Below are 25,534 nucleotides of genomic sequence, written 5' to 3'. Positions count from 1 at the left end.
ATCTCGCACCTCATCGTGCCCTTCTCTCGACCCCACACTAGACTAAACACCGATGAAATGTGATACCATTTGACAAATCTCCATACAGAAAGTTTAGTCAATTTTAGCGTTGACGAGCCGGCCGTTGTTAGACGGTGAAATGACGTTGGATAGCCGCAAATTCTTGCGCTTGTACTTGCTGTGCTTGCGGAGCCGTTTCCTTGCTACCATCACTGGAACGGAAGATTTTGTCACAAGGTAGTTGCTGAAAGAACCCAGCAGGACACTAACCAGGGATTAGCAACCCGGCCGAAATGTATTGCGGAAGGTAGACTCACCCTTTCAATGCGTTGCGCCCTCTAGACCCCAGGATCACCAATGTGGGGTCTAGGAAGTCGATCTGTCAATCAGCTGTCAGTAGCACGCCATAGGTGTCGAGGCTGTTTCATACTTACCACTTCTGTGAGCATGTGTTTAGGACTCTTGCAATGAAATACTTCCACTACCACCCGAACTTGCAAGCGGGTCTTTCGTAGGAGTTTGACGCAGCGATCGGACACTTCAACAGCCGCCTGGTATCGGTCCTTCTCCGCTTTGTTCATGGTATTCGTGTCTGTTTCTGATGCTGACACGCTATTGGACAAGGGCGATGGCCCTGGTCCTTCCGCTTCAAAGCCTTGATGGTTTGAGAGCGTCTTCAGCAGACTATCCGACTCTTGTTGCGCCGTCATAGGAACGCTGCCCCCGGGGGTGTCCGTTCCCCCAACACCAACCTCCTCGTCCACGGCATAAACTGCGAGCAGGGTATCGCCATCCCGAAGCACTGTCCCTATCGTCCATTCTAAAGCATAAGCTGCTTCTTCGCTTATGTCAGTTGCTACCAAGTAAACCCGCTGTCGTCGCAGACCGTTCTCGGCATCTCTCAGAAACTTTCCATAATTGCCACGGACGATTTGACGGACGCAGCGGTGGGCTTCTGGGCTTGATTGGATAGGGGAGATGTTCATGGACAGCAACTGAGCCGACTTGAGCTCAGACAGGTCTGCCTCCGTGTCTGAATTGTAAGGGGTGGACACAGCAGATCCGCCCTGATCAAAATTCGTATGCGGGTGCACTCCTGATTTCTTGTTCGACATTTTTTCACCAGCTAAAGGAGTACCGTCTGGACCAGTGATGGTTACGTCCGGTTCCAACATGGATCGCACCCTGCGAGAGGAGGAAACGTCTTTGCCTACTTGGGTCAATACTTTGTATGTCAAGTTTCAGGTTTGTTCTACTCACGTTCTTCTTCAGCGGCTGCTAGCAAACTTTTCGGGCCTTTGCCCTCGCTACCGTCGCTCCTTCGACGTTGTCTGCCTCGTCTCTTGGCACCTCCCCAGCCATCAACATCCGAGTCTTCAGAGTCATCGTTGTCACTGGATTCGACTGCAGCCTCGTCGTCACCAAAGTCGTCTGTAGCTAAGCGGACGCCGCCTCCAGGAGCCAGACTTTGTCCCTTGGTAGAGCTAGAGCCTTTGCGATTTGGAAGAGATGAGAGACTTCCGCCTGATCGGCTGAGATTTGCATCTGAAAGTTTACGATATGCGGATGACATGTCGATGACTTTGCCAGAATCGGTCACATACTTGTTTGGAGAGGCCATTAAGTTCATAGAATTTGTGTTAAGCATGCGACCACCCGGAGACTGCGATCGGCCCGGTCCAGGGCTACTGGCCTTCTTGCTCTGGTAAGGCCCGTTGAACGAACCGTGTCGATCCCGGTCTCTGTTCGACACTGCCTTCCCAGATTGGTCGCCGAAGACAGATGACATTGCTCGAGGTTTCACCGTATTGCTCGCCTTGCCGCCTTGCGACACGCGCTTGGGCATAGAGTGCGCTTCTATGGTGGGCAGCATTGAGAATTGGTATTGCGATTCCGGGTCGACAGAAGAGCCCCCAAAGCTGCGGGCGGAAGGCGGTGGAGACGAAGGATTGCTGCCGCGACTGCTGTTCCGCTTCTTCTTCCCAAGATGCGACCAATCTGCTACGTGCGGACCGCCAACATCCAGCATACTGCGGACGGGCGACATGCCGGGGCTCATCGCGCGGCCGCCCACATGAGGACTCCCGGAGCGCCCTGAGTTTGCTCGGGTATTGGCTTCGAGTAAGGCCAGCACCTCCTTCCGCTCATCGTCCAGCGCGGCTTCCAAAGACATAGCGGGTTCTCGCGGTGGCGGGTTGGGCTATTCGAGTGTGCGTGTATGCCAGCGTGGGTCTGGCGTCGCGGTGGCCCAGTAGAAAGTGCACAAAAGCGGCGGTGTCACTGCACAGCAGCACAAGCAATTGCTCGGAGCGAACGCGGGTTGCCTGGGGGCGTTTGGTGTAGTCGTGGGGTGCGTCGTTTGGTGCGGGTGGCTAGTGGGGCTTTATAGCATCATCTGCGAGCACTCAAATGTTGCAAGTGAAGGTGAACCGACGTTTCAATCGCCGCGGCTTTGTCGCGTGATGCGCAGGAGCAATAGTCGCAGCGGGGTAAAATATGGGAGAGGCACACGCGGGGCTGGCGAAGGGCTGGAGTGTCGTTAGCCGCTGTCGGAGAACAGATTGTTCTTCAGGGCGGTGGTGGACGACATAAGGAAGCGTGTGTGCACTTGAGCAGCCGATGATGTGCAGGGTCCGGAGCAGTAAGCGCGGAAGAGACGATGGGTCTGAGTGCTAGTGGAGGCCGGCGGGCGGAGGGGGTTTAGTGAGGATGCGCGCCGCGCTGCATCGCTTGGCACGCATTTCTCGTATGATGATGATGCCAAGCCTCTGGGGGTAAGTGGACGAACTGTGGAGTACCTTTGGGCTGTATGAACTGCTGGAAAAGCGAGGGATAAGAATTGGGCCTCTACGGCCGAATCCACAATTTACTAAAGAGGCGGGCATCATCGATTTAATACTGCCAAGACTAATAATCACATGATGATTGCATCACCTCCGCGTTGCCCCCGGTTCACGTGTTGCTGAGAAGCCCAGGCGCACGAGATGGATACGTCGGCTGTGGTCGGAAGCATTCGGAACGGACATGCGAGGCATGTGCCATGCATCCACGACGACCGACCGCTATATTCATGGCAGTTTGTGCTTGTACAATCGTATCGAATATATGAAAGTGTCTTGTGCAGAGAGTATTCTCGAGGTAAATTATGGCTTATTCTACTTCAACCCATATTGGGACCGCCCCGTGCAGCGTGCGGATGCTTTCGCGGCATGAAGCCGTGTTGAGTATCGGAAAAATGCACAAATGGTGTCACAGTACATAATACATGAGCAGAAAGTCAGTTCCGCATTGCTAGTCCCGACTCTGCGTTCGCTTATCGCTTGCGCGGCAAGACGATGTTGGCACGAGCGGAGATACCTGCCTTGTGCACCATGTTCCTCCTGTCCCACACACTGCTGCGACCTTCGATAACCGAGATGATCTCTGATGCCACTCGTTGCGCGTAGCCAGTCTTGCCACTGGTGTTGGTCTTTCTCTTCGAAGCCGCCCCCAAGATCCACTGGATTGCGGTCCTTCGTCGCTGCCTCTGGCCAAGAGGAACAGGGATCGGTAAAGCCACACCACCACCCGCAGCACCTTTCATATTTCGGATCCTAAGTAGGGGCGATACCGAATCGATGGCAAGGGTAAGGTAGAGGACGGGGTTGAGCGGGAGGTGCGATGGCGGCGGTGCGCCAGGTAGAAGCGGTCGCTGTGGGTTAATCGTGGGAACAGAAGCTGTACGAAGTTGTTGTAGTATGAGCGCCATATTCTGTATTCCTAGTCAAACCCAAACTCTGCCATATTTCGACATCATGACGTACCCTCTGAGCAACGCTCTTCATTCCATGCCGCATCAAGAGGTTGGTGACTTGGTCAACCACCGGGTCGTACCTATGCTTGAGATGCCCATCCTTGGGAAGAGGCAACACAGGCATTTCGAACTTCAGGCCCGGTGCCACGGCCTCGGCCGGCGGCGATGTCATGCTCATGAGGCCCATGTCGAACGCGCCGCTTCCACCGCCAATTGGTGTCGTTGATGTCGAGTACGATCGCGAGCCTTTCGGGGCCGAGCTTGCATTCGACTTGAGCTGCTCTTTCATGACCTTGGGCAGCTTCTCCTCGGCCTTTTTGTCGCCCCTAACGATATCTTGAACGGGTGTGCCTTGACTCAGATCCGGACCTTCACCACCTGTGATGTCTGCCATCGCGGATGCTTCTTCGCTAACATGGCCAAGAGGCTTCGCGTCGATCCGCTTCGAGCGGTCCGCCGCGGGAACTTTGTCTTCGTCTTTCGCATCGGAATAGGTTCGGGTCTGCGTCGGTGCGAGTCGCGCGGCAGGTCGAGAAAGCCATTGGGCTTGTCCTTTTGGCCTGTATGGAATTGCGCGCGCCAAGCTGAGGACATTCAATCTGGGGGGCATGTTGATGGTTGCGGTGATTCAATCGAGTCGAAGGGGCGCGCATTCTTCACACTTCGAAAATGCGGAGATAGACTGGGCGCACCCGTACTAGCGCAGTCACGTGGCCATGCCTGCATAATGTCGCTTGTCGCCCGTCATCCACGGCATTAGAGACAATGCTCTCAGTCTTAGTCTGCTTTATTCACCTTACAAAATAATTGCATGGGAGAGCATTACCTGCCAAAACGCTTGGGAGCATTTTTGATCCCCAACCTAACAGGTGGTCGCTCAATGCGTGAACAACATTTAGGCTCACACTCATTCCGACCATTTGGGTTGAATTTATAACCAGACGCAGCGAAGGATTCATCTGCGCAGAGTGCCTCAATTAGCTCGCGTTTCCACTGCAGTTTCTGATATAGCAGTCACTGACAAGGTTTTGGATGCCTTCCACACGGTTGGAATTTTCACCGAAGAAGCAGAGAACACATACGACCATCTGAACAATGCGCAGATAGTAACTCAAACAGACCATAAAGTGCGTGGTGCAATAGGACCTCGACAAGTATCAAATACTCAGTAATTCTTGTGCAGGCGTTTGAAGCCAGTGACGAGTCTCCTCGAGATGCAATTTGGAAGTGCCAATTGGATTGATATCTCGAACCAATGCCAGTCCAACAGAACAAATATCGTACGGGGTTATGTGGATGCCCGATCAAGAGGCTCGATCCTCGACGAGAGCCGCACCCCAACCTATGACTCCTTTATCTATATACGTCGAACTAGCTTCATCTGTAACTAAGGTGCCGCTGGCTTCGTAGCAATCATGAACTTACGGGACTCTATAGTTGTAGGTGAACCAAAAACAGATAGGGTATAGTTTCAGGCGCCAGCGTCAAGTTGCGGCTCACGGCTGATCAAGCAGGCTTAGAGCTGTATGCAATGCTGAAACGGACCAAGGCCGTCCGATTGGGGAACCTACGAAATAATCGTCACTCCTAGAGATCTTAGGCAGAGAAGCACAGACATGTTGGAAGAGCACTCATAACAGCAAGTACAAAGCCAAATTCACCTCTTTTTGGGCTGACCACCTGCCTACTCAGCGCTTCTATGATCTAGATTTGTACGGTTTTCAATGTCACCCGGATCCCATCCAAAGTACAATTCCCTCTCACCAAGTATTCGATACGATGGACCTGGGAATTTGAGTTGCAATCGGCGGGTATGAGGCATCAGCCCCGTCATGGATACATAGCATCATCATCATCATCATCATCATCATGTCTCCTTTCCCATGCGCAAGAGATCGACATACAAGATGATCGATCTTCACACCCAGCTGTGCCCGCGTCAGACGACGACGCACACCAGCCGAAAGCCTCCAAAGGATCCTCCACTGATGAATCCGCGGAACGCCAACAAGGGAGTGCAGCAAGCTGGTAGACAATCACTCTACTGTTTGGCAGGTATGCTTTCGGTATGTATCAAGTATATTCAACAATTCTACATACTGGTCCTACATACTGATCAACTTCCAGTCTTGATGGTTGCCATATTACATTTCGCAATGATGTACTATCTTAACGGAAAACCAACCGATAACAGGACTTGCCAGACTCAACAACATGTGACCTGGCTTTCCCTACTCTTAGTCGCTATGTGAGATACTCTCTCGGTGCTTCGTCAGCGGCGGCCTTTACACAGCATATGTGGAGGGTTTTGCGGCGCAAAGCACTTCGGGTGTCATGGATCGAGTCTCTACACTATGTTTGGTACAATCCCCTTCCACTTGGGAGTTGGTGAGTGTTTGTAGCAACTCTAATACTGTATGGGATAGTTGTGGTAATATGGTTGCTTACTATCGCCGTTCTTTTCCCGCCTTCCGCTCTCACCATCACTTTGCGTTCTTTCAACAGTAGATCATTGCTGGTGCCAACTTTCGATGCTGAGTATGGCCGAGACTTTGACGGTCTTTATGGTATAGGAATGTCCACCCTTGATCATATAGGAGCCCAGTGCGAGCACTATGTTTTAATCGTAGGATTGTCAAAATCTAGTACACGATGGGTGTTCACATTACCTGCATGTACGCCAATGCGAAATTACTACGCCTACGCATGGGGTGCTCGTTGCTGGTGCTGTCCCAGAGTCGACCTCTCCTTGCTCAGGGGATTGCAATTACGTCGTCAACTTCGAAGGACTCAACTTCCAATGCGACAAAACAGTGAAGATTACGACGGCCGGGCTGGCAACATAAGCAATCCACTATGTTATCCTCGCGAAAGCCCAGTGGACCACGTAGATTTTGATACGTTCACTATGAGCACAACACGTATCTATGGGACGATAGGATATTAAGCTGCGGGTTTTATGACCTCTGATGTACTTTTCAAGAGCAGGAAGTAAATTTCGCCTGGCATGCCGACCAAAGATAGACTTTGATGCAATTTCTGCGTTCGGCGTTCTCAACTGTACTCATGGATATACTGTCGTAACACGCACACATGCTTAGCCAGCAGGCAAGATGGCCATTGAGCTTGCCACTGCGCTCTTGATGCAGAACGTCGCGCACTTTCATAGGATTCTGTCGTGTGGATATCAACATACGTACTATGCATCTTCGTGTCCCGCCCTGACCGCACCGAATACTCTACAAACCACAATCTATCATGACGGAGGTCTCGCCGCGAACCATTCACTCCTAAATCTAACCGTCTTAGGCCGATGATCAGAACTGGTGACAAGTCCTGGGTGCGCGAACGGGTACCTCTCGTCTCGGTAACGTCACCATCCACTGGTCGTTCATCTTGGACAAGGGATGAACTTGGACATGGGAAATAATGTTAGCCAGCTGCTTAACCTCTCGGCACGAAGGTGAGCTTTTCCTCGCGCTTACTTCATAGAGTCGTGCTTTGTGGAGTAACATACGCGTGCGCAAGTGTGAACGCAAAGCGCTGGAAAGGAAAGACCTTAAAAGGAGAAAGATGTGTGGAAATTGCTTCAAAAATCTCTTCTTGGTCTTGCGACTAACAAGGCACAGGCTAGCTCTGCAACATATGGCGATCGCTCCAAGCAAAGTATGGGACGTTCAACAAGTACTATCATCCAGGCTACTTGCAAAACATGCCTGAGCAGCAATAAGCCCTCATGCTCGCCACCTGCATGTGCTCATGGAGAAAGACATTCAATGTTCAAGGAGCCGCCCAGTTGCACAGCTTCTCACAGATATACAGAAACTGTTGATGATCAAGATACGTTGCTTAGACAATAGGATCAAGCTGCGAGGATATTGATCAGTAACGCAGCTTCTCGTACAGCCTATGAGCGTCACTATACCTCATAGGAGACAACTACCAGGCTTGCCAACTGTCATGAAGGATCATGATCCTACTGGACGGGTATCTGGAACTGTCCTGCTGTGTCCAAACTAGGACAAGCAGCACGATCGAACCCGAGTGCCTTGGCCAGGGAATATCGTGCATAAAGGCAAGCAGAACGCGCCCTCTGAATGCGTCTTCACTCCATCAGTCTGATCAACACTCGAATCTCGATTGTCAACAGCACATAGTCACCAGGCACTTCGTTCAAGTCATTCTCGGGCTCGCCGCGACCGCGACAGTCTCTCCCCTCGATATCCGCATCCACGACAATGCAAACTGCGGTAGGGGTTCCTGGTACGTAACATCAGGACACAAGTTCCAAAGGCTGGCCGCAAGTGATGTTTGGATTTTCGGACACGGCTTGTGGAAGTTCAGCAGAGATTGATTCCCTCGTCCCTTTCACGAGGTGAGGCCATTAATACCTCGGATCTCTACTTTCAGGCAGTGCTTTCGTACCGAGAAGCAAACACAGTATAGCAGAAGCCACGACACACTGGACAGTTGAACAGCAGGTCCAGACTGGAATACTTGCGGACGAGGCGTCCGTTTCCATGTAAGGCTGCTATCGAGCTGCGACTGCCTGCGAGTGGGGCAATCGCGTTCGCCCCCCCGCGCTTGCACGCATGGGCCAGAGGCAGCAGCAAGGGTCGCGTTACACGACGCCCAACCACTCGCCCAGCCACTCGCCTTTTGCGTTTCACTATTCACCCCTAGCCCTGGTGGGTTCGCTGGCGCTCCCCGCGATATAGAAGCCCGTGCGTCCACGAGAGGCCGGCGCGCTGCGACACTCTTACATCTCCTAGAGCTCTTAACCGTGTTCCTCGTTTCCCGGCTGGCTCCGTCGCATCTTACTCCAAACGCATCACGAGATCTTTCCATGTGCCGGCCAGCGCCTCCGCGCGTGCTCCATTGTACCGCTCCATCGTGAACGGCAGCCAACCTCAGTTCCCAGCCACCTACCCCTCCCACTGCACCTTTCCGCAACTTTGCGCCTACTCATTTCGACCAGCCATCAGCCGAATGACGGAACCCATGGACCGCGATTCCATCTACTCTGATATGTCACTAAGCGCGTCGCTGAGAGACTTCGATCCAGAGCGCAGCATGCATAATTCCGCGTATAGCGCGCACTCTACCATGCATTCGTCTCGCTGGAGCGCTCCTCCCCCGGCCGAGGAAGATTCGGAAGCAGAGTCGGAAGGACCTTGGGCACCCCCAGCCTGGCAGAATCATAACAACAAGTGGTATCGCAAATCGTATTTACAAGAGTCAAGCCCGTCCAAGTCTCGCACTGCCAGTCCGTACGATCAGCGCTTCGATCGGGAGGTCACACCATCACGCATACCGCTTCCAGAGTCGCCGCGCAAAGGCACACCACGCACGAGTCCAGAGCCCGTGGAGCAGCGCCACTTCACTCCCGACACTATCGCGTCAAGGCTTCAGAGCCCCGAAGCTGAACCTGAGATGACTGCAGGTGCGCAACAGCACCCAGAAGAGCAAGAATCGCCCAAGCGCGACGGATGTAGGTCCCTTCTCTCTTACGGTACTTTCACGCCCCGTTCGTCCTATGATGCCCACATAAAACTTAGTCTTACCATGTCCAGTCATCCGTGTAGTGTTCAAGTCTGAGAGTCTCGTGAATATGGGGCCCCTCGAGGAGCGCATTTCGTCCATTACCCGCGGCATGTCCAAGGCAAGAGTGGTTAGCAGTTTGGTCTTTCTTGTCCTAGCCTGGCTACTAATGCACCCCTGGGGTGTCGAAACCGGTAGCCCGGGACCCAACGTCGCCCATCTAGTAAGCATGGTGAGGCGATTCGAGCCACTTTTGTACGCATCAGAGAATGTCATACCGCGGTCGCGCGAGCTCAGCGACGCATCGATTGCGGTAGAAGACCTCGGCGAGAGTATCAGGGCTAGCAATATGTCTGGATCGAAGATCATCGTGACTCAGCTGGACGATCTGAGCGAAAACTTGAAAACGCTTTCACAACAAATTCAGACCTTCTTTGTTCACGTTGACGGTGACATGGATGGGTGAGTGGGAGTGCTCAGTTAGCATGTACAAGTATTGACAGCCCCCAGCACCATCAGCGCCATCGGCTGGGCTACGCGCCAGCTTGAGGGAATACAGGGCTCACGCGCCGGTGTAATAGATACTGTCATCGGCAACGTCCATGGTGGACTGAACAAGATTGGGGTATTAGGATCAGACGACCAACCCAGCGCTGTCGGAGCTGTAGTCACTGGCTTGATGGGATCAACAACGCAGCAGAAGGCAAAAGCGGCTCTGCAAAGATCGTTCGATTTCGTCCTCTCGACATTGGAAGAGAACCTGCAAAACGAACTCAGCCGCGCGGACAGCCTGTTCCAGATGTTCGACAATGTGGACTTGCAATTCCACAACCTCCACCGGACAGTCGCCAAGGAAGAAGACACACTCGCTGCGCAGAAAGACGAGTTCTTGGCCTCCATGTGGCGCACTACGATCACCAACAAGCTCAGACTGAAAAAGTACGAGAGGAATCTTAAGCTTCTGAAGACTTTGCGCTCAAGTGCACTCGCGAACAAGTCTGAGCTCAAGAACAACATCCAAATCATCCGGGCGGTCCAGGACCAGCTCGTGGTGGCGCGGAAGAGCCTGATATCACCGGTCATACGAGGCGCCCAGTCAGACTCGTACAGCATCGAGAAGCAGCTCGAAGACGTGGTGGCCACGCATGACTTCCTGCAAGGGATCCGTGACACGCAGAAACACAAATTCACGAAGCAGCTGTTCGCCGCGCCCAGCCGCCCAGCCATATCGATTACCACCGGTCGAGACGACGATGAAGAGGCGGAGTACTGAGCTGGCGATCAAGATGCTGCGACCAGGGTGTACTAGTCGTTTGTGATGATTACTACGAAGCAGAGCATAGCGAAAGGCATAGACAAAGCATGCATGTCAGGCACGGAGTTTTGGTTAGCGGAAGCGGAAGGCGCCGGCGTTGTTCATCAGGCGCAATTGCTCTTGTCGATTTGTGTCTTCCTTGGCTTTCTGGATACGATGTCACGTGGGGGGCAGCGGCGGGCTGTGTTTACATATACCCTCTGTAGAACTCTAGCGCAATCACACCTTGGCGTTTTGCCTCAGGTTGCTGTTCCGCCGTGCGCTGGCATCGATAGTCTTGGACGGGTGCTCCGCGGCGCGCTGTGGAGCTTGGGCCCACGTCGACGTCAGCGCCATGTGCTGCACCACGGCGCCGTGCGCGCACCTCCCGGGGTGCATTTTGCGGCTGTCGCAGCGCGCTTTTGCCTCGCGCACGAGAGCACCACAGGCACGCAGCTCGAAGAGCTTCCCAGAGCTTGTCCGCGCTGGCAGGATCGGCGCATCGTGTGGCCTAGCGTGCGCGATGGCCAGGTCGCCGGCTGCAACAGCGTGGGCGGCACGTTTAGCCCTCGGCTTGGCAAAGGGGCAGTGCTCGCAGCGCAATTGGCAAGATGGCTGGGAGCGCTGGATGCACGCCGTCATCGCACTCGCCGGGCGGCCTGTCTGTCTGCTGGGCGCTCCCTTTCCCCGCCCGCTGTCTGTTGCTGCTCTCATCGCCTGCCGCCTAGTCACAGTCAAAACGCATTCATTTTCTTAGTGCTTTGATTTGTGCCCGGCGCTCTATCAAGCTCATCGACCAATTGCTTGGACGCGCACGCACACTGCCCGGATCCACGCACTGGTAGCGACCGACAGTCCCGCTGCACGCAGACTCTGACTCCCGTACACACGCGGAGCAATGAGTGAGTACTACCCTACCCGTTCCCGGTGCCCAAGTCCCAACTGAGCCGTGGTCGCCCTGCCCTGCCGCCTTTGTCACTGGTCTTGGTGCTCGGCAATCTTCTCAACACCATCGCCATCCGCCGGTGCTGGACCGCCCACCGTTCACCTGCCCGGCGCAGCCACAACTCCCAACGTAGTCCTGTCGCCGCGATACCTTGGCTAATTCCACGCGCTTGGCGCTCTCTCAGACAACTTAAGGGCCCAATTCCATCGCCACGGCCGTCACAAAAGCTTTCCCGAGAACTCACGATCCAACATGCCCGCACCCACCAACGGCTCGCTCGGCGAGTCGACTCCGCTGCTCGGCTCGCGCCGCGAGAACGAGCCCAAGTGGAAGTCGTACTCCAAGAGCGTGGGCAAGATGGTCTGGGGCACCCTCTGCAGCAACTATGTCAACGTGCTGCTCGTCTTCGTCCCGCTCGGCATCATCGCCGGCAAGCTGCAGTGGTCCCCCACTGCCGTCTTCATCCTCAACTTCATCGCCATCATGCCCCTGGCCGCCCTGCTGAGCTTCGCGACCGAGGAGCTGTCGGCGAAGCTGGGACAGACACTGGGTGGCCTGTGCAATGCGACATTCGGAAACGCCGTCGAACTTATTGTAAGCATCCGCGCATATCCGCTGCGGGTGATGGAGGAAATGGAACACCATCGCGAGCATCTCTGTGCGCTTTATTCCGAAATGCGCACCCATCAGACCCAGCCGTGTAGCGTCATATGCTGCGCGTGTGGGTGTTGGAAACATGGAATAAAGTGTACGAGATGCACCCAATGGCCGGTCCTCTCTTTTGGCTGCACGTGGTATCCCGCTCCGAAATCGATTTCTAACTCCGACAGGTGTCCATCGTTGCGCTCCGGGCGGATCAGATTCGTGTTGTCCAGGCTAGTATGCTGGGCAGTATCCTATCCAACATGCTTCTTGTAAGGTACCCCACTCCAAGACGGCGTGCAACGGCATCCCCTCTGTGCATTGAAGAAGGATGTGAATCGATTGTCGTGCAGTCTTGCCATAAATCTCACAACCCCTATGCACGACATTGATCTCGAGGCAATACAGTCGATTACGGTGGCGCAAGACTGGTGTGCACACATCGCGCAGCGCTGACGTGAAACTAGGTCCTCGGTTGCTGCTTCCTCGCAGGTGGAATCCGCGCGAATGAGCGTGAATTCAACGCGACTGTGGCCTCAACCATGTCTTCTTTGATGGCTGTTGGTTCAGCGGCGCTGATAATTCCGGCGACCCTCTACTCAGCCATCTCTGAGCAGAGCGAGCACAAGATCCCGGAAGATGACCCGAACATCCAGCTGTTGTCTCGCGGCACCTCCATCATCCTCCTCCTCCTCTACATTCTTTACATCATCTTCCAGCTCTTCACCCATCACGAGATGTTCGCAGACGCCGAGGCGCAAGAAGGCGCCGATGAGGATGGTCCCAAGGATGGCGACACCCTCGGTCCCATTGCTGCCATGGTCGCACTTATCCTGGTGACCGTCGTGATTGCCTTCTGCGCCGACTACCTGGTCGACAGCATCGACGCCATCGTGGAGACGGCCCACATCAATAAGACGTTCATCGGTCTGATACTGATCCCTATTGTCGGAAACGCCGCCGAACATGTGACCGCCGTGGTGGTTGCGCTCAAGGGTAAGATGGACCTTGCTGTCAACGTAGCCATTGGCAGCAGTCTGCAGATTACGCTTTTCGTGACCCCCTTCCTCGTCATCCTCGGTTGGATCATGGGCCGCAACATGACGCTGCACTTTGAGACCTTCGAGACGGTCATCTTCTTCCTCTCGGTCTTGGTCGTCAACTACCTTATCCAGGACGGAAAGTCAAACTACCTTGAGGGCTGCATGTGCCTTGGGATGTAAGTAACAAACCCCCGCACCCACGTCTCCTCCCAGAGTGCGCTTTTCAGAGACACGCGGAAGCCGTGACAGTATGACGTCACGGGTTTCAGCATCTCCGGGAAGCGCATCTCGTCCCTTCCCACCACGAACTGGCGAATCTCGTCGACAAAGGGTGAGAAAAGCGTAATATAGCGAAACGAAGGTGAAGGTGGCCGTGCAAGCAGAAATGTGGCGCTGACACTGGTTTTAAGGTACACCATCATCGCCCTAGCTTTTTACGTCAAGCCCGAAGACGCGTCCGGCAATCTCGGCAGCTTCTTTGCGAAGCTCTTCTAAGTCTCGGATACGCGGAATGGATGCTGCGGCAGCGGCCCCACACCGCTGCAGCCCCCAACGCACTGGCACCAAAATCCGCGGCCACACCTTCGCCGCAAGTGTGGCTTGCCCCAAACCGGCAGACCAAGTGAACAATGGTCGTGCCGACGCCCGCGGCGTGCAGGTCCACGCGAAGGCGTACCGCGCATTTTCCAATTGCCCTCGTCCTATCCTTCCTTTTCTGTACATAGTGTCGAGTTTTGTTTACCCTGTGATTGCACGCCAGCTGCGCTGAGCTGACGACGCACCACCTGCGTACGGTTTCCTCCGTCCCCTTTCCTACCATCCCATGTATCTGTTGTTTTCATTGCTGTGCGAGTAAGTAAGGAAGAAGATTGTACGATATCATGTACCGGCGATTTCGATTCCCGAATTTCACTTCCGGCGTTGGCTTTCGACGTCCTCTTGTGGACGCTGAGTTGAAAAGTAACGAGATTCTTGGTTAAGGGAGGCAATGGCATGGGCGATAACCTCGAGCAAGATACAGAATGCATAATTGGTTGCTGAAAGCATCATGGCACCCTGAACCTGACTTTTCTGGAAAGAGTGCATTCGGTTCTACCTCGCAGTGCAATGTCCACAGCATCAGAATGCGCTTCGGTCCCGAAGAATAGGCGGTGCTTGTTCTGAGGCATCGACGGTGAGTAACGGGGACCTACTAGCGCCTCTCAGCAGCAGAGCAACTGCAACCGCGCCGCGTACCCGGAACACATGTGCACACAGTCAGGCTCGACTCGGCACATGTTACAAGCATGGTCAAGCTCCCACGCTTCCCCTCTTCCACGCTACAAGGCCAACCAAGCACGGCAACACATCCAGCCACCTCTGACTCCCTGCCCGCGCCAGCGACCCCTCGCCTCTTCCGCCCGTTCCTTCCGTCCCCTACTTCATCCCAACACCCCCCAGACTCGCACACCAAACCAAATACCAGCTCCTCGACGCTCCATCGTCCACCCATCTCTCATCCCAAACCCCACCCACCCCATCCCTGAAGAACCCATACGCAGTCTTCGCATCTATCAGCGCGAGATTCGCAAACAAGACGCCGCGCCACCCGCCGTCAACGTACGGTCCCCCGGTCGGCGGGTCTGCTTTGGGTACCGTCGTCGCTGAAGACGGTTTGGGCGAGAGGACAGGCCTAGAGCTCGTAGGCTGTGGTGTCTTGGGGGGCGACTGGGGAGCGGAGGACGCTGCGGGCGGCAGCGCGAAGAAAGCGTCCCACTCCTCTTTTACGAAGGCGCGGGGACGCAGGTACGCGCTGGGTGGTGCGAGGGGTAGCATGTGTATTCCATGCACAAGGTGTGGCGCATCGCCAAAATACGTCGTGTAATCGACCTTGTTCTCAAACAAGATGCCCGAGACCTTGTGCGGGACAAACTGCGGCGGTTGATTCGTGTTCGTAGACATCATATAGAAGTAGGAGTTGAACGCGCGGGCTTGGACCGCGAGCATGAGGTTGCCTACGGTGGGTCAGTACGATATCGTGGCTGGAGCTGTGGCGCGATGAGTAAGAGGTTAGGAGGTGGCAGTACAGTACCTCTCTTCTCCATGTTCGTGTCTCCGATGACTTTCCCCCACATCTTGATCGCGTAGCTTGCGAAGCCGTCTTCGCTTGTAGACTCTTCATCTTTGCCGTCTGCGCTCTCGAAGAGGCCCTTCGCCCAGCTGTGGCCGGCGTACCAGTCGAAGCACCGCTGGAACGGGAAGTCCCTTCCTGCGTACTCACTTTCTGCGATATCCTAGATTGATTCGTGTTAGTAGACTCTCCGATCTAAAAGTTGCAGGTGCAGCTCACCTTCACGATCATGTTAATAAATTTCTTGTTGACTCCCTGCTCCAACCATCCCGGGTCCAACGCCCCAATCACCGCCGCCGTGTGAATGAAGTATCCAAAATGGAAATGGTGATCATTGTAAAACGTATTCCCAAAATCGCTTCCCTGATCGCCATCGAGGCCCGCTTTGCTTACGAGCCCCTTCCACGTATCGTCATAGTACAGCGGAAACTTGGCCACATTATCGATATACCGCGCCATCTCTTGCTTAAGTTTTTCGAGCCCTTGTTCAACCCACTCAGTGTTGTTAAGAACCTCTTTGATTACCCATAGGAGCGTCGCGAATTTAGAGAGGTACTTTCCCGCGTAGTAGTATGAGTCCTGAGGTATGGGGCCGGACATTACGCGGCGGAGGTCGAGTTCTGCGACGGACGACAGAAAGAGGAGAAAGTCAGGTGGGAACTTGGTACGTGCAGTGGTCGAGATGGGCGTCCAAGGGGCGAATGCCATGCTCGTGGGAAGATTTGTTTCAGTGAAGGAGAGACTGTCGGCGGAGGCCCAGACGGCTATTGCTACACCTCTTGTTGTCGTCTGTAGCTGCAACTTTGTGACGCTTGACTTGAGCTCGGCATCGAGCGACTGAATGTGGTGGGGAAGGAGGAACATAAGTAGAGGGCCAAAGCCAATCTTCTTGTACAGGAAACCGTAGGACCCGCGAGTATCATTGACAGTGGCGTAGATTCTGGCTTCAGTTACAAAGGTTCCGTACGTCTTGTCGTAGAGGGCTTCGGCGTCTGTCCCAGGTGGACACTTGGCCACCTGTATCGTGCCCTTGAAGTTTTGTGGGAAGATGATCGTGTTCGCGTCTATCTTGGTCATCTTCGTAGCGTCGTATTCAATATCGCTAGCAGGATTGATGTACATAAGCCAGTCACGCCCATCACAATCCTTGAAACGGTACTTGGTCGATCTTCCAATCAGTATCGGTGCACTTATCTCTCCTTGGAAACCTGTTCCAGATGTTTGGATTAGGGGCGAGGCATTTGCATAGCCTGCTGTGACAAAGCTCATGCCCTGGACAATGAAGAATGTGACTTTTGGGGAGTTGGCAGTAGTTCCGCGCCTGTAAAATATAATCTGAATAAGCTTTTCAAACCTTCAACATATGAAGACGGACCTCAGGTTTATGTTCACTGAATGCGGGAGATGTGAATCCGTAGAGAGAACAGTCTCGCCATCGAGCTCCCTCGCGCCAATGATGACTGGCTGTTTTCGCGGAGCAACATAATACTGCATTGCATTAGCTCTGAGAAAGATCGGCGCGTCCACCGTCTATATGAAAAAGCTACATCAGCATACTTTGGGGGGATTTCCAGGTCCAAATTCATAGTCTCCACTCTCGTCATGCCCGATATTCATCCCCCATGTCGGAAACTGATGCGGATTCGAACCACCTTTGCCCCACCACATGAAGTACGGCTGCGTCCATATCGGCTGATCTTGCTTGCCCAGGAACGCGTTCGCGTAGAACCTGTTCGTTTGAATCGGCTTGTCCTGGCTATCTTCGATCCCGAGCCGAGGCAGGGGGTGCTTGATGTGAATCGGAATTTGCCCGAGTACGTCGTCCGCTTGGATAGGAACGAAAATGTTGTCAGTAGGGATCGCTTTCGTAGTCGGTGTAGCGGTGGGCGTCAAACGGAAGGTAGAAGAGAGCGTGCTGCGTCTCCGCGATGATGAGGACGGCCGGAGAGTGGGCCGAACAAGGGATGACGACTGGCCCATAGACGTTAGGATGGAGACTGAGAAAGGCTGCGCAAAACTGCTCGGGGCTTTGGGCAGCGGTTTTGCGGCCGGAGAAGAGTGATGCGCGCCCAGCGCGAAAGAGGTACCTAGGGCGATAATAGGATACGGTTGAACAGCAGGCGTAGGAGCGGTAACAGATTTTATAGAAGTAGGTGTAGGTTTCGCGCGTGAAATGTATGTGGTAGATGCAAGAGTCGTGCGCAAGGGCAATTGAGGATATACCTTGAGCAGGAGCGTTTCGTCAGTAAAGATTCCAATGGCCAAGGCCAGCGCATACTGAGAACGGAAGTAGTGTTTGTGAATTTTGGGTATGTTGTGAAGCGAAGGTTTGATAGTGGCATTTCAGGTGTTTGAGAAGTGACGAGCAAAGGCCGGTTGTTTGCAAGGCAGTTGCGATGGTTTGCACTTACGAACGATTGCATCGTAGCAACCTCTGGATACTCTTCGGCATCGTGGCTTGGTGAAGCACTCGTGAGCGTTTGGTCGATGTTTCTTGTTGAACGAATCTTGGTTGTATTCATCGAGGTTTGATACGTAAAGTTGACCAGATACTGGCATGCGGTCGAGTTGCAGAGTATCGCAGTCTCTGCGGAATACATCGGCTTCCATGGTTGTCTTGGGTGGACCCCGTTCTCTAGAGGGGCTGAGTCAACGAGCCTTGTCAACGATACTAGCACACAGAAACTCAGAACTGGGACAAAGCGCGTAAGTATCATGCTGAACATAGGTCGAACGGGGCACTGCGAGAGTGAACAGAAAAGTGACTGAACATATGAAAGCCGTAAAATCAGTAAGTGTGAGGAAGTATTGCTGTGTATGGTCGAAGCAAAGAAGGCGTAGAACGTTCAGGTTGGTGAAGCGAATTGCTTTGATGTGACAGACTTGCGTGCCTTCTGACCATCTAGAGTTCCTGTTATGTTCGAGACTCTTATGTGTTGCCCCCGTGCGATATGGAAATATTACGGTCAGCCGCATCTTCCCATCTTGGATGCCTGCAGATGGTGTGCCAGAAAGCTCTCACGTGCAGCTGATGGATGGAGTAAAGAGGCTCCAGCGATAGCTTGTAATGAAGAAAGCCACCAGAAGTCACGGGGAGATGTCGGGTCAGATCGGGCGAGATGGTAGGTTGACGATGTCGAAGAGAATAATGCAAGACAGACCATGTACCACAGACTGGGACATCTGCCTATGTAGAGTTGCAGACCTCGGCTTGCTACATGCGCCAGTGGGTCACGGTGTCGTTCGATGGTTGACAGATGCGGAAACGTTCATCAGACAGGATCGTAGATAGCCACAAATGAAGTCAGGCTTAAGACCGACTCACCTGAAGAGATCGCGCGTGCTATGGCAGTGACGGATGAAGGTCAAGTGCTGGGATCCATTTACGGCCCGCTTCTCTCCCTTCGGTCACACCTCACGCCCTGCGAGATTTCTGGAATTGTAGCACAACGCCTCACATTCTTCGGCTGTCACAATGTCAAGGTTCGCCTGCCGTACACACTCAATTTGTCCGTCCCGGGGGTATAGTACATGTCTATATATTCTAGCTACGCACCTGAATGCCTGTCCTTTCCGATGTGAAGACCTACATAAGCGGCTTATGCATCGGCTTGATGACACCTTGTTTGACCATGACCCTCGGCTTCGTTGCCTGCTGGAACGTCTTCTTAGTCGTCCATTCCGGGCCCTTGGGTAACCTAAGACTCCTCTCGTATTGCTCCTTCGTCTCGAACGGGAACGGGAGTTGCGCAGACATGTACTTGGTGTTGGCTTTGACGCGCTTCTCGTTGATGATGACACGGGCCAGCTTCGCATCTTTCCGCTTGCCTGGCGCAATGCCTGGCTTCTTAGTGCGTGTAATTTGGCCTCTGTTTTTCTGCTCCAATGCGGTAAGACCGTCGCCTGTCCATGCACCCCAGCCGGGCAAGACGTTCTCCACGATGCGCTCGTCTTCTTCATCGATGGTCTGCTTCTTTTCGCTGGCGAAGTCCGCTTCGACGTTGTCACCAGCGAAGGCACTGGCTGTGAGTCGTTGGTTGCGCTGTAGACCGGTCGAATCGAACTCGGTATTCTCATCTCCCCAACCAGCATCGTCTTCATCGTCTTCATCGTAGGTTACAGTCCGGAAACCATCGTCATCGGGCTTGCTAATGATAGGATTGTCGGCGAACACGCCCTTGAGCGACTCGTCCGAGGACTGTTTTGACTTTGACTTCTTCTTCGACTTCTTGGGGGTCTCCTCCTGGATCTGTGCCGTGGTAATGGTATCGTACGCCATCGGTACTAGGTCAGGTCCTGCCTCAACTTTCCTGGTCTTCTTTGCCACGAGGTAAGGGTTTACAGTATTATTCCCGCTCTTGGAGGTGGAGCTAGATTTGCCGTTGACTGCGAAGTCTTCATCTGCAGCCTTTGTACCGTTCTCTGCATCGCTTTCTGGTTCTTCACGTTCTTCAAATTCGCTGCGAGGCTGGATGGCTGGCGGTGCCATGTTAGTACCGGGTCCGAACTTCCGGCGACCGACCTTGGCTGCGTTGTCGTCGTCTCCGTCGCTGTTGCTCTCTTCGCCCGCTAGTTCCTTCCGTAAGCGCTCGACATCCTCGTCATTGCGAGCCCTTCGAGCAGCTTCCGCTTTCTGCATGAAGGCCATCGACCCCAGCTTAGACTGATCAGAAGAAAACGGATTCTGCTTCAAGCGCCCGAGCTGGCGCTTGACGGCCTCGGTCCCATCCTCGTCGTCCAGGTCTTCATCATCTTCACTTGAAAAGTCGGATGCATCATCGCCCTCCTCGCGCACCTCTTTGCCTTCGATGCGACGGCGAAGCTCCTCATTGCGGCGAGCCATCTCTGTCACTCCAGCACGAGCGTCATCGTCCCAAGCTCCTTTACCGGAGGCCTTGACACCCTTAGCCCACTTGCTCTCACGGTGCTTGGCACCCATTCGTTCCTCCGCTCTTCGACGGTCGTTGTGTTCGCGCTCGTCTTCCGAGATATCGATACCATCGGCCTTGAGTTGTTCGCGTTCCTTTTCCATCAATCGATCGCGCTCTCTGCGATGAACCCGGCGGTAAGACTTGCTCTTGATCTTCTTGATGCGTTTCGCACGCACCTCCTCGCGGAACATGAGTTCCCTCTCCAGACGAAGCTGAGCACGACGTTTCTGCACTTCTTCTAGAGGAAGCTTGTTGGTCTGAAGTTCTTCCCATTTCTGGATCTTGTCTTCGTCTTCCTTGCCGTTCGAAAGCCCACTTTGTTGCAGGATAGACTGAATGGTGCTTTCGAGGTCGGTCGCCGGCGCGGCTGTCGTAGTAGGCAATAGGCGATTTTCTCCCATCCGAGAGCCTGCTTCTGGTTGGTCCGGACCGAAATGCAGATGTTCGGCGCGGCGATTGTGCTTCACGGTATCCGTCCATCTGTCCAACGTCTCCTTGGCCTTGGCAGCAGCAGCAGCTCGGTCAAGCTTATCTTGTTGTCGTTTGGGTAGAGGCGCGTCAAGTTTTCGGGCGATATCGTTGCGCTTTGTAGACTGGTCATCTTGCAACAATTTCAACGCTTTCCTCCTCTCTGGATCCGTGATCTTTGATTTGAAGCCTGCGAGGTCAACCTTCCGCATGACGCCGAACTCCGATGGGGCAGCGTTCTCGTGAATGTCCACTTTCCGGGGTGTGGGAGCGCTTCGCTCATCTTCTGCTGCCATGGAAGAAATGAGGTCTTTCAGCTGCGCTATTCGATCGGCTTCCTCTTCATCATCATCATCGTCAGAGGAAAAGTCGGAGGCACCGTCTGCGGCGAGATCACCGACCTCACTGGGGGCCTCATCACTATCACTGTCGTCGAAAGCAGATGCCTTCTTCTGTTTCTTCTGCTTCTTCTGCTTCTCTCGCTTCTCCTCCTCGTACTGATCCAGGGCGGTGGCAAGATCGATCGCATCGTCTCCCAGATCGTCGTCGTCTTCGTCTTCGCCATCGGCGCTCTCTCCTTCATCCAGATCAATGTCCTCATCATCGTCCTCCATTTCTTTCACGGGTTTCACCTTCTTCGGCTTCCCACCCTTCTGGTTGCTCGAGCTTCCGCGGAATGTCCACCCTTCGAACCTCTCCTCGTCGCTTTCTCCGAAAGCTTCGTCACTGTCAATGTCGCTATCGTCATCGTCTTCTACGTGGCCCATCGTCCAAGTATTGCCCTCGGAATCGCTACCCTCATCGAAGCTGTCGTCCCCGGCTCGTCTGCGCTTCCCCCGTTTTCCATCTTGTTCTTCCTCGCCCTCATCCTCCTCTTCCTCTTCATCACGGGGCCGTTTTCGGTGGGTAGCGCCTTCAACTTCGCCAAGCCGATTCTTGCGAATCTTGGTGCGATCTGAAGCATCGTGGCCGGCGATGGCGAAAGCATTCTGCGCGCGGCGTTGCGCCTTTCCGGAGTTTCGGGGTCCGGACTGAGGTCTGCCTCTAGCAGGCTTTGTGCTCTGGAGCGAGCCTCGAGAAATTCGGGGAGGCATGATCGCGTGGTGTGTGCTGTTCTGCAGCCCTCTTCTCGCAGCGAAAATGTGGTGGGTCGAACTCTTGGCGACACAAAAAAGTTGCCTGAACGGAAGGGATCCCGCCGGAGTTTCTCCGCGCGACACCTCCGCATCGCATCGCACTGCACCTCCCATCAAGCCATTGTCAAAGCAGCGCGCCGTGCGTCGTTCTGATCCAAAGTGCCCAAGACGGGCCGTCCGCCAACATGTTCAAACCTACGCCATGCCTGCAGAAGACGCTGCGGCGCCTCCCGCTCTCCCCGAAGCAGGCCGGAAGAGAGTACTACAAGGGCAACAAGACGGGGACCCTGGGCACGATCGATAAATATGGGCGCTTCCACCCCGACTACACCAAGATACGGACATTTGTCTATCCTGCGAAGGGCGTAGAAGACTTTGAGGTCAGCATGTCGCCAGAGCTGCTGTCGGAAGACGGGTCTCTGCGCACGAAGAAAGGGAACTGACGAGAATCTAGTTGACGCCATTCGTAAGCGAACGCACGCCGAAGAACGTACAAGTGGGCAGGAGGAAGTGGGCCACAGTGCCGGAGCCGATGACGGGCGAGGAATACTTGGAGCGGTGGAAGGCAGAAGGTGGTCACGATGTTGTCGATGCGCCGCGCCGTTCGAAGGCACAAGAGCAGCAGATGCCCGAGGTGTGGGAAGCGCCGCCGCAGAAGAGCGATAAGAAGTTCTGGCAGAAGTGAGATGGGTCATGAGGACATCTGAGAAGTTGTCATGCAAGAAGGGGGATGCATTTGGAGTAAAATACCGCATTCGAGGGCGTTGAAAGACATTGAAGGGAATGCCGCCCCTTTCGTGGACCTGTGGCACTGGAAAAGGAGCCTGGTACGATACGCAACGGATGTTTGAATAGCGCGGTCGAGGATCCTGCGACGATTGTAAATATACATACTGTACATTTCACCCTGGGTATCATATGTACTATCAATTTTTCACACCATACCTTACACATCCCGTCATCTACTCCTTACTCTGCTCTCCGCACAGCAAAGAAGTAGTTACCCCAGCCTTCGCTTCCCGTAACCTCTTTCCACCCGAACCCCGGCACGTACATGACGCCCATCGTCTTCAGCTCCCCCCACCCCGGTTTCCCATAGAACCAGTCCCGCAGCTCGGACTCATTCACGTATTTCGCCCAATCATGTGTCCCCTTTGGCACTATACCTAGCACGTCCTCGGCCATAACATTCGTCACTAGCCAACTGGTCCACGTCCTCGAAATCGTGCTCAGCACCAGCCACCCTCCCGGCTTGACATGCGGCATAATGTGCTCGAGGAACGGCCCCGGCGCATTAACATGCTCCAGCACCTCAAACAAGCTCACAATATCATATCCCTCCTGCGGTGTCTTGGGCTGCGGAAGATCCTCAATCGACGTGTTGATATACGTCAGCTTCCCCGGCGCCGCAAGCGTAGGATCGCGCCTTTTGTGCGCCTCCGCGATCTTGAGAACTTCGGGCGTGGGGTCGATGGCGGTGACGGAGGCCGTGTGCGCCAGACGGGCGGCGGACTCGGCGAAGATGCCGCCGCCGCAGCCTATGTCGAGGTAGCGGAGGTTGGAGTTGGACGACACGGAAGAAGAAGCGGCCCGGCAGCGCGAGATGAAGGTGTGGCGGAGCGGGTTCATGAGGTGGAGGAGGCGCGAAGGACCAACAGGGTCCCACCAGCTTGAGGCGAGCGCATTGAAGTGCGATACTTCTGTTGGGTCGACAGTGGATTTGGAGGATTCTTTTGGCTGAGACGAGGCTGTGGAGGAGAAGCGGATTGGCGATACGGGTGTCGTTGCGGATGCGAAGAGCGGAGCTTGTGCTTGTGCGGGTCGTGCGGGTATTAGGCGGTATGATGGGGTGGTCAAATGTCTTTGAATGGGGCGGATCGCCCGCAGCGAATCTGAAGGCTTCATGGCTTTCTATGCTGGGTGTGGTACAGTGTAATGTGCGTCTTGGGCGTTGGTGTAATTGATGTCACCACTAACTTTTGTTGCACGGACCAACCAGTTCATGCAGATCGCTTTATGCACGTCTAGCAAGCATCTTAACGGCAGAGATGACATAGGCTGGGGGGATTGATTCATGGAGCTGGGGGTTTTATGATTTGTGCGTTAGATGATTACAAACAGGTCTTCGTGTAACAAGTGAATTTGATATTTGATACGGGCCTACTCAACCTTTTACTTGCATTTGGCCATGTGAGCTGTATTATTGGGGTTGACAAGTAGACACGAATAAGGTGTCAGGTTTTGTGCAACTGCAGTCAAACTTCCCCAAAGGAAGCAAATCATCTAGAGACCCTACGCCTGTTGTACAGCTTATCTTACCGTCGCCAGCTCCTCGAATCAGAGCGAACTTGGAACACCATCCGGAACCGTGAAAAGTTTTACCCACCCAAACGCCGACGCTATGCCATTAAGAAGAGGACTACTTGCGCAAATGCGAAAAGTCCTTGAGAATGCTCGCCATGTGCGTGTTGGTCATCTTGCCGCCGCGACGGACGGTCTTGCGCTTTTTCTCCTTGGGCTTGGTGACAGTGGGGAGACGAGGGGCGCTTGCCGGCTTGAGACCAGCAGCTAGGAGCGCCTTGCGTAGTTCGTCCTGGGTCTGCGGGACCGTCGTGCTGTGCCACTCCTCTTTGAATTCGGGATCAACGTCGTACATGAGCGTCGAGTCATTGTTCCACCTTGATGGGCATTAGCACGCGCCAGATACTTACTCGCGGATGACATACACAGTCTTCGCATTCTGGTCCTTCTGGTTATGCTTTACAAGAATCTGCTTTCTAGCCTCCAGAATGCGCAGGTCATCCTGCACGTTGAGCCAGCCCTCCTTCAGGTCCTTGACCGCCAAGCCCTGAGCAGACTTCTGGTTCTGGAGATACTGGCGGAGCTCGGCGTTATTGCGGATGTCGTACTTGGGCTTGAAGCGATACTTCTTCGTGTCAGGGTTGTACTCGATCTTGTTGCCTGCGTTGGCGGCATGGAAGAAGGCCTTCATGTGCTTGCGGAGAGAGATGTTGTCTTCCCGGATGTTGAGATAGTTCATGATATCCTTGAAGGTGAACCACTTGTCGGGCTGCTCGCGCAGGTGCTCGATGGCGTAGGTGACTTGGGTGTAGAGATGGCTGCGCTCCTCCGTGTCGAGCGGCTGCGAGTACACGACCTTGGAGCCCTCCTCGGGGCGCTTGCGCTTGGTGCCATTCGCGGAGGCGTTCGAGGGCGTCGGCGACGGCGCGTTTGGCGCGAGGCTGCTGGCCTTGAGGGTGGACATGGTGGCAGCTTGAGGGCTGCAGACCGAGGTGGGTGGGTTGTCGGAGGTGCGCAGGCAGGCGGCGTCTAGCAAAAGGGCCGCGCAGGCGATTTATACGGTGTGTCTGCGGTTCCGGACTTTTGTGCCAGGCTAGGACCAAGAAGCGCTGGCGCCTGGTCGCTGGGTGAAGTGGAGGCGGAGGCAGCTGCGCGATGGCGGCCATTGAATGCGTCAATGCGGCCGCGCCAAGCCACGCCTCTAACAAACGCCGCGACTTTGGACGGAGGCTCCAAAGCAACGCAGGCCACACGACCGCGCACCCACGCTCTTTTCTTTGTTTGCCCTCCGCCCGTTGTTCGGGCGCAACTTCCCCCTCGAGAATGTGC

General features: G+C 54.4%; 11 protein-coding genes across 11 annotated transcripts; 3 read left to right on the top strand and 8 right to left on the bottom strand.

Annotated features, from left to right (window-relative positions):
- Nucleotides 1-93: 93 nt before the first annotated feature.
- CC84DRAFT_1080408 (uncharacterized protein) lies at nt 94-2,173 on the bottom strand (the record flags this gene model as incomplete). The annotated part of the gene is made up of 4 exons (XM_018173892.1): nt 94-265; nt 318-379; nt 435-1,210; nt 1,261-2,173. 4 exons carry the CDS (start codon nt 2,171-2,173, stop codon nt 94-96), a joined length of 1,923 nt encoding a protein of 640 aa, XP_018042435.1.
- A 918-nt stretch (nt 2,174-3,091) lies between these two features.
- On the bottom strand, nt 3,092-4,416 carry CC84DRAFT_1159448 (30S ribosomal protein-like protein S7). The gene is made up of 2 exons (XM_018177239.1): nt 3,804-4,416; nt 3,092-3,751 (listed from the first exon to the last, which is right to left on the bottom strand). Exons 1-2 carry the CDS (start codon nt 4,401-4,403, stop codon nt 3,314-3,316), a joined length of 1,038 nt encoding a protein of 345 aa, XP_018042434.1. The 5' UTR covers nt 4,404-4,416; the 3' UTR covers nt 3,092-3,313.
- A 3,060-nt stretch (nt 4,417-7,476) lies between these two features.
- CC84DRAFT_65750 (uncharacterized protein) lies at nt 7,477-8,734 on the bottom strand. Its single transcript, XM_018187044.1, has 2 exons — nt 8,219-8,734; nt 7,477-8,158 (listed from the first exon to the last, which is right to left on the bottom strand). Exons 1-2 carry the CDS (start codon nt 8,639-8,641, stop codon nt 7,967-7,969), a joined length of 615 nt encoding a protein of 204 aa, XP_018042433.1. The 5' UTR covers nt 8,642-8,734; the 3' UTR covers nt 7,477-7,966.
- Nucleotides 8,467-10,877, top strand: CC84DRAFT_1159447 (uncharacterized protein). Its single transcript, XM_018177238.1, has 3 exons — nt 8,467-9,284; nt 9,367-9,796; nt 9,845-10,877. Exons 1-3 carry the CDS (start codon nt 8,795-8,797, stop codon nt 10,605-10,607), a joined length of 1,683 nt encoding a protein of 560 aa, XP_018042432.1. The 5' UTR covers nt 8,467-8,794; the 3' UTR covers nt 10,608-10,877.
- Nucleotides 10,739-11,650, bottom strand: CC84DRAFT_65720 (uncharacterized protein). Its single transcript, XM_018187038.1, has one exon. It carries the CDS (start codon nt 11,340-11,342, stop codon nt 10,869-10,871), a length of 474 nt encoding a protein of 157 aa, XP_018042431.1. The 5' UTR covers nt 11,343-11,650; the 3' UTR covers nt 10,739-10,868.
- On the top strand, nt 11,611-13,857 carry CC84DRAFT_65799 (vacuolar calcium ion transporter /H(+) exchanger). Its single transcript, XM_018187050.1, has 4 exons — nt 11,611-12,168; nt 12,405-12,488; nt 12,684-13,435; nt 13,670-13,857. The coding sequence occupies exons 1-4, from the start codon at nt 11,827-11,829 to the stop codon at nt 13,752-13,754; spliced, it is 1,263 nt and encodes a 420-aa protein (XP_018042430.1). The 5' UTR covers nt 11,611-11,826; the 3' UTR covers nt 13,755-13,857.
- A 675-nt stretch (nt 13,858-14,532) lies between these two features.
- On the bottom strand, nt 14,533-17,349 carry CC84DRAFT_1134345 (endo-1,3(4)-beta-glucanase 1 precursor; the record flags this gene model as incomplete). Its single annotated transcript, XM_018176019.1, has 5 exons — nt 14,533-15,253; nt 15,331-15,532; nt 15,589-16,690; nt 16,745-16,857; nt 16,927-17,349. 5 exons carry the CDS (start codon nt 17,347-17,349, stop codon nt 14,676-14,678), a joined length of 2,418 nt encoding a protein of 805 aa, XP_018042429.1. The 3' UTR covers nt 14,533-14,675.
- Nucleotides 17,350-18,860: 1,511 nt separating this feature from the next.
- Nucleotides 18,861-21,919, bottom strand: CC84DRAFT_1159444 (Utp14-domain-containing protein). Its single transcript, XM_018177237.1, has one exon. The coding sequence runs from the start codon at nt 21,860-21,862 to the stop codon at nt 18,956-18,958; it is 2,907 nt and encodes a 968-aa protein (XP_018042428.1). The 5' UTR covers nt 21,863-21,919; the 3' UTR covers nt 18,861-18,955.
- Nucleotides 21,920-22,024: 105 nt separating this feature from the next.
- Nucleotides 22,025-22,854, top strand: CC84DRAFT_1159443 (uncharacterized protein). The gene is made up of 2 exons (XM_018177236.1): nt 22,025-22,284; nt 22,359-22,854. The coding sequence occupies exons 1-2, from the start codon at nt 22,090-22,092 to the stop codon at nt 22,587-22,589; spliced, it is 426 nt and encodes a 141-aa protein (XP_018042427.1). The 5' UTR covers nt 22,025-22,089; the 3' UTR covers nt 22,590-22,854.
- Nucleotides 22,855-22,873: 19 nt separating this feature from the next.
- CC84DRAFT_1254405 (hexaprenyldihydroxybenzoate methyltransferase mitochondrial precursor) lies at nt 22,874-23,854 on the bottom strand (the record flags this gene model as incomplete). The annotated part of the gene is made up of 1 exon (XM_018184462.1): nt 22,874-23,854. Exon 1 carries the CDS (start codon nt 23,807-23,809, stop codon nt 22,874-22,876), a length of 936 nt encoding a protein of 311 aa, XP_018042426.1. The 5' UTR covers nt 23,810-23,854.
- A 165-nt stretch (nt 23,855-24,019) lies between these two features.
- Nucleotides 24,020-25,339, bottom strand: CC84DRAFT_1159442 (general transcription factor spTFIIE beta subunit). Its single transcript, XM_018177235.1, has 2 exons — nt 24,631-25,339; nt 24,020-24,582 (listed from the first exon to the last, which is right to left on the bottom strand). The coding sequence occupies exons 1-2, from the start codon at nt 25,167-25,169 to the stop codon at nt 24,324-24,326; spliced, it is 798 nt and encodes a 265-aa protein (XP_018042425.1). The 5' UTR covers nt 25,170-25,339; the 3' UTR covers nt 24,020-24,323.
- Nucleotides 25,340-25,534: the final 195 nt, after the last annotated feature.

This window comes from Paraphaeosphaeria sporulosa (genome assembly GCF_001642045.1).
Source record: "Paraphaeosphaeria sporulosa strain AP3s5-JAC2a unplaced genomic scaffold CC84scaffold_1, whole genome shotgun sequence".
NCBI classification, from domain to species: Eukaryota; Fungi; Ascomycota; class Dothideomycetes; order Pleosporales; family Didymosphaeriaceae; genus Paraphaeosphaeria; species Paraphaeosphaeria sporulosa.
Note: the sequence above shows the minus strand (reverse complement) of the source record. Positions and strands in the feature narration are given on the sequence as shown.

Bases quoted from the DNA above. Each gene is read 5' to 3' on its own strand.
- CC84DRAFT_1159448 (XM_018177239.1), bottom strand. From the start codon at position 4,403: ATGCCCCCCAGATTGAATGTCCTCAGCTTGGCGCGCGCAATTCCATAC. The intron at 3,752-3,803 runs GTACGTCATGAT...CTAGGAATACAG, and splicing joins TGAAGAGCGTTGCTCAGAGG to AATATGGCGCTCATACTACA.
- CC84DRAFT_65750 (XM_018187044.1), bottom strand. From the start codon at position 8,641: ATGGAAAGATCTCGTGATGCGTTTGGAGTAAGATGCGACGGAGCCAGC. The intron at 8,159-8,218 runs GTACGAAAGCAC...ACCTCGTGAAAG, and splicing joins TATACTGTGTTTGCTTCTCG to GGACGAGGGAATCAATCTCT.
- CC84DRAFT_1159447 (XM_018177238.1), top strand. From the start codon at position 8,795: ATGGACCGCGATTCCATCTACTCTGATATGTCACTAAGCGCGTCGCTG. The intron at 9,285-9,366 runs GTAGGTCCCTTC...TACCATGTCCAG, and splicing joins ATCGCCCAAGCGCGACGGAT to TCATCCGTGTAGTGTTCAAG. The intron at 9,797-9,844 runs GTGAGTGGGAGT...GACAGCCCCCAG, and splicing joins GTTGACGGTGACATGGATGG to CACCATCAGCGCCATCGGCT.
- CC84DRAFT_65720 (XM_018187038.1), bottom strand. From the start codon at position 11,342: ATGAGAGCAGCAACAGACAGCGGGCGGGGAAAGGGAGCGCCCAGCAGA.
- CC84DRAFT_65799 (XM_018187050.1), top strand. From the start codon at position 11,827: ATGCCCGCACCCACCAACGGCTCGCTCGGCGAGTCGACTCCGCTGCTC. The intron at 12,169-12,404 runs GTAAGCATCCGC...TAACTCCGACAG, and splicing joins GAAACGCCGTCGAACTTATT to GTGTCCATCGTTGCGCTCCG. The intron at 12,489-12,683 runs GTAAGGTACCCC...ACGTGAAACTAG, and splicing joins TCCTATCCAACATGCTTCTT to GTCCTCGGTTGCTGCTTCCT.
- CC84DRAFT_1159444 (XM_018177237.1), bottom strand. From the start codon at position 21,862: ATGCCTCCCCGAATTTCTCGAGGCTCGCTCCAGAGCACAAAGCCTGCT.
- CC84DRAFT_1159443 (XM_018177236.1), top strand. From the start codon at position 22,090: ATGTTCAAACCTACGCCATGCCTGCAGAAGACGCTGCGGCGCCTCCCG. The intron at 22,285-22,358 runs GTCAGCATGTCG...ACGAGAATCTAG, and splicing joins AGGGCGTAGAAGACTTTGAG to TTGACGCCATTCGTAAGCGA.
- CC84DRAFT_1159442 (XM_018177235.1), bottom strand. From the start codon at position 25,169: ATGTCCACCCTCAAGGCCAGCAGCCTCGCGCCAAACGCGCCGTCGCCG. The intron at 24,583-24,630 runs GTATGTCATCCG...ATGCCCATCAAG, and splicing joins GACCAGAATGCGAAGACTGT to GTGGAACAATGACTCGACGC.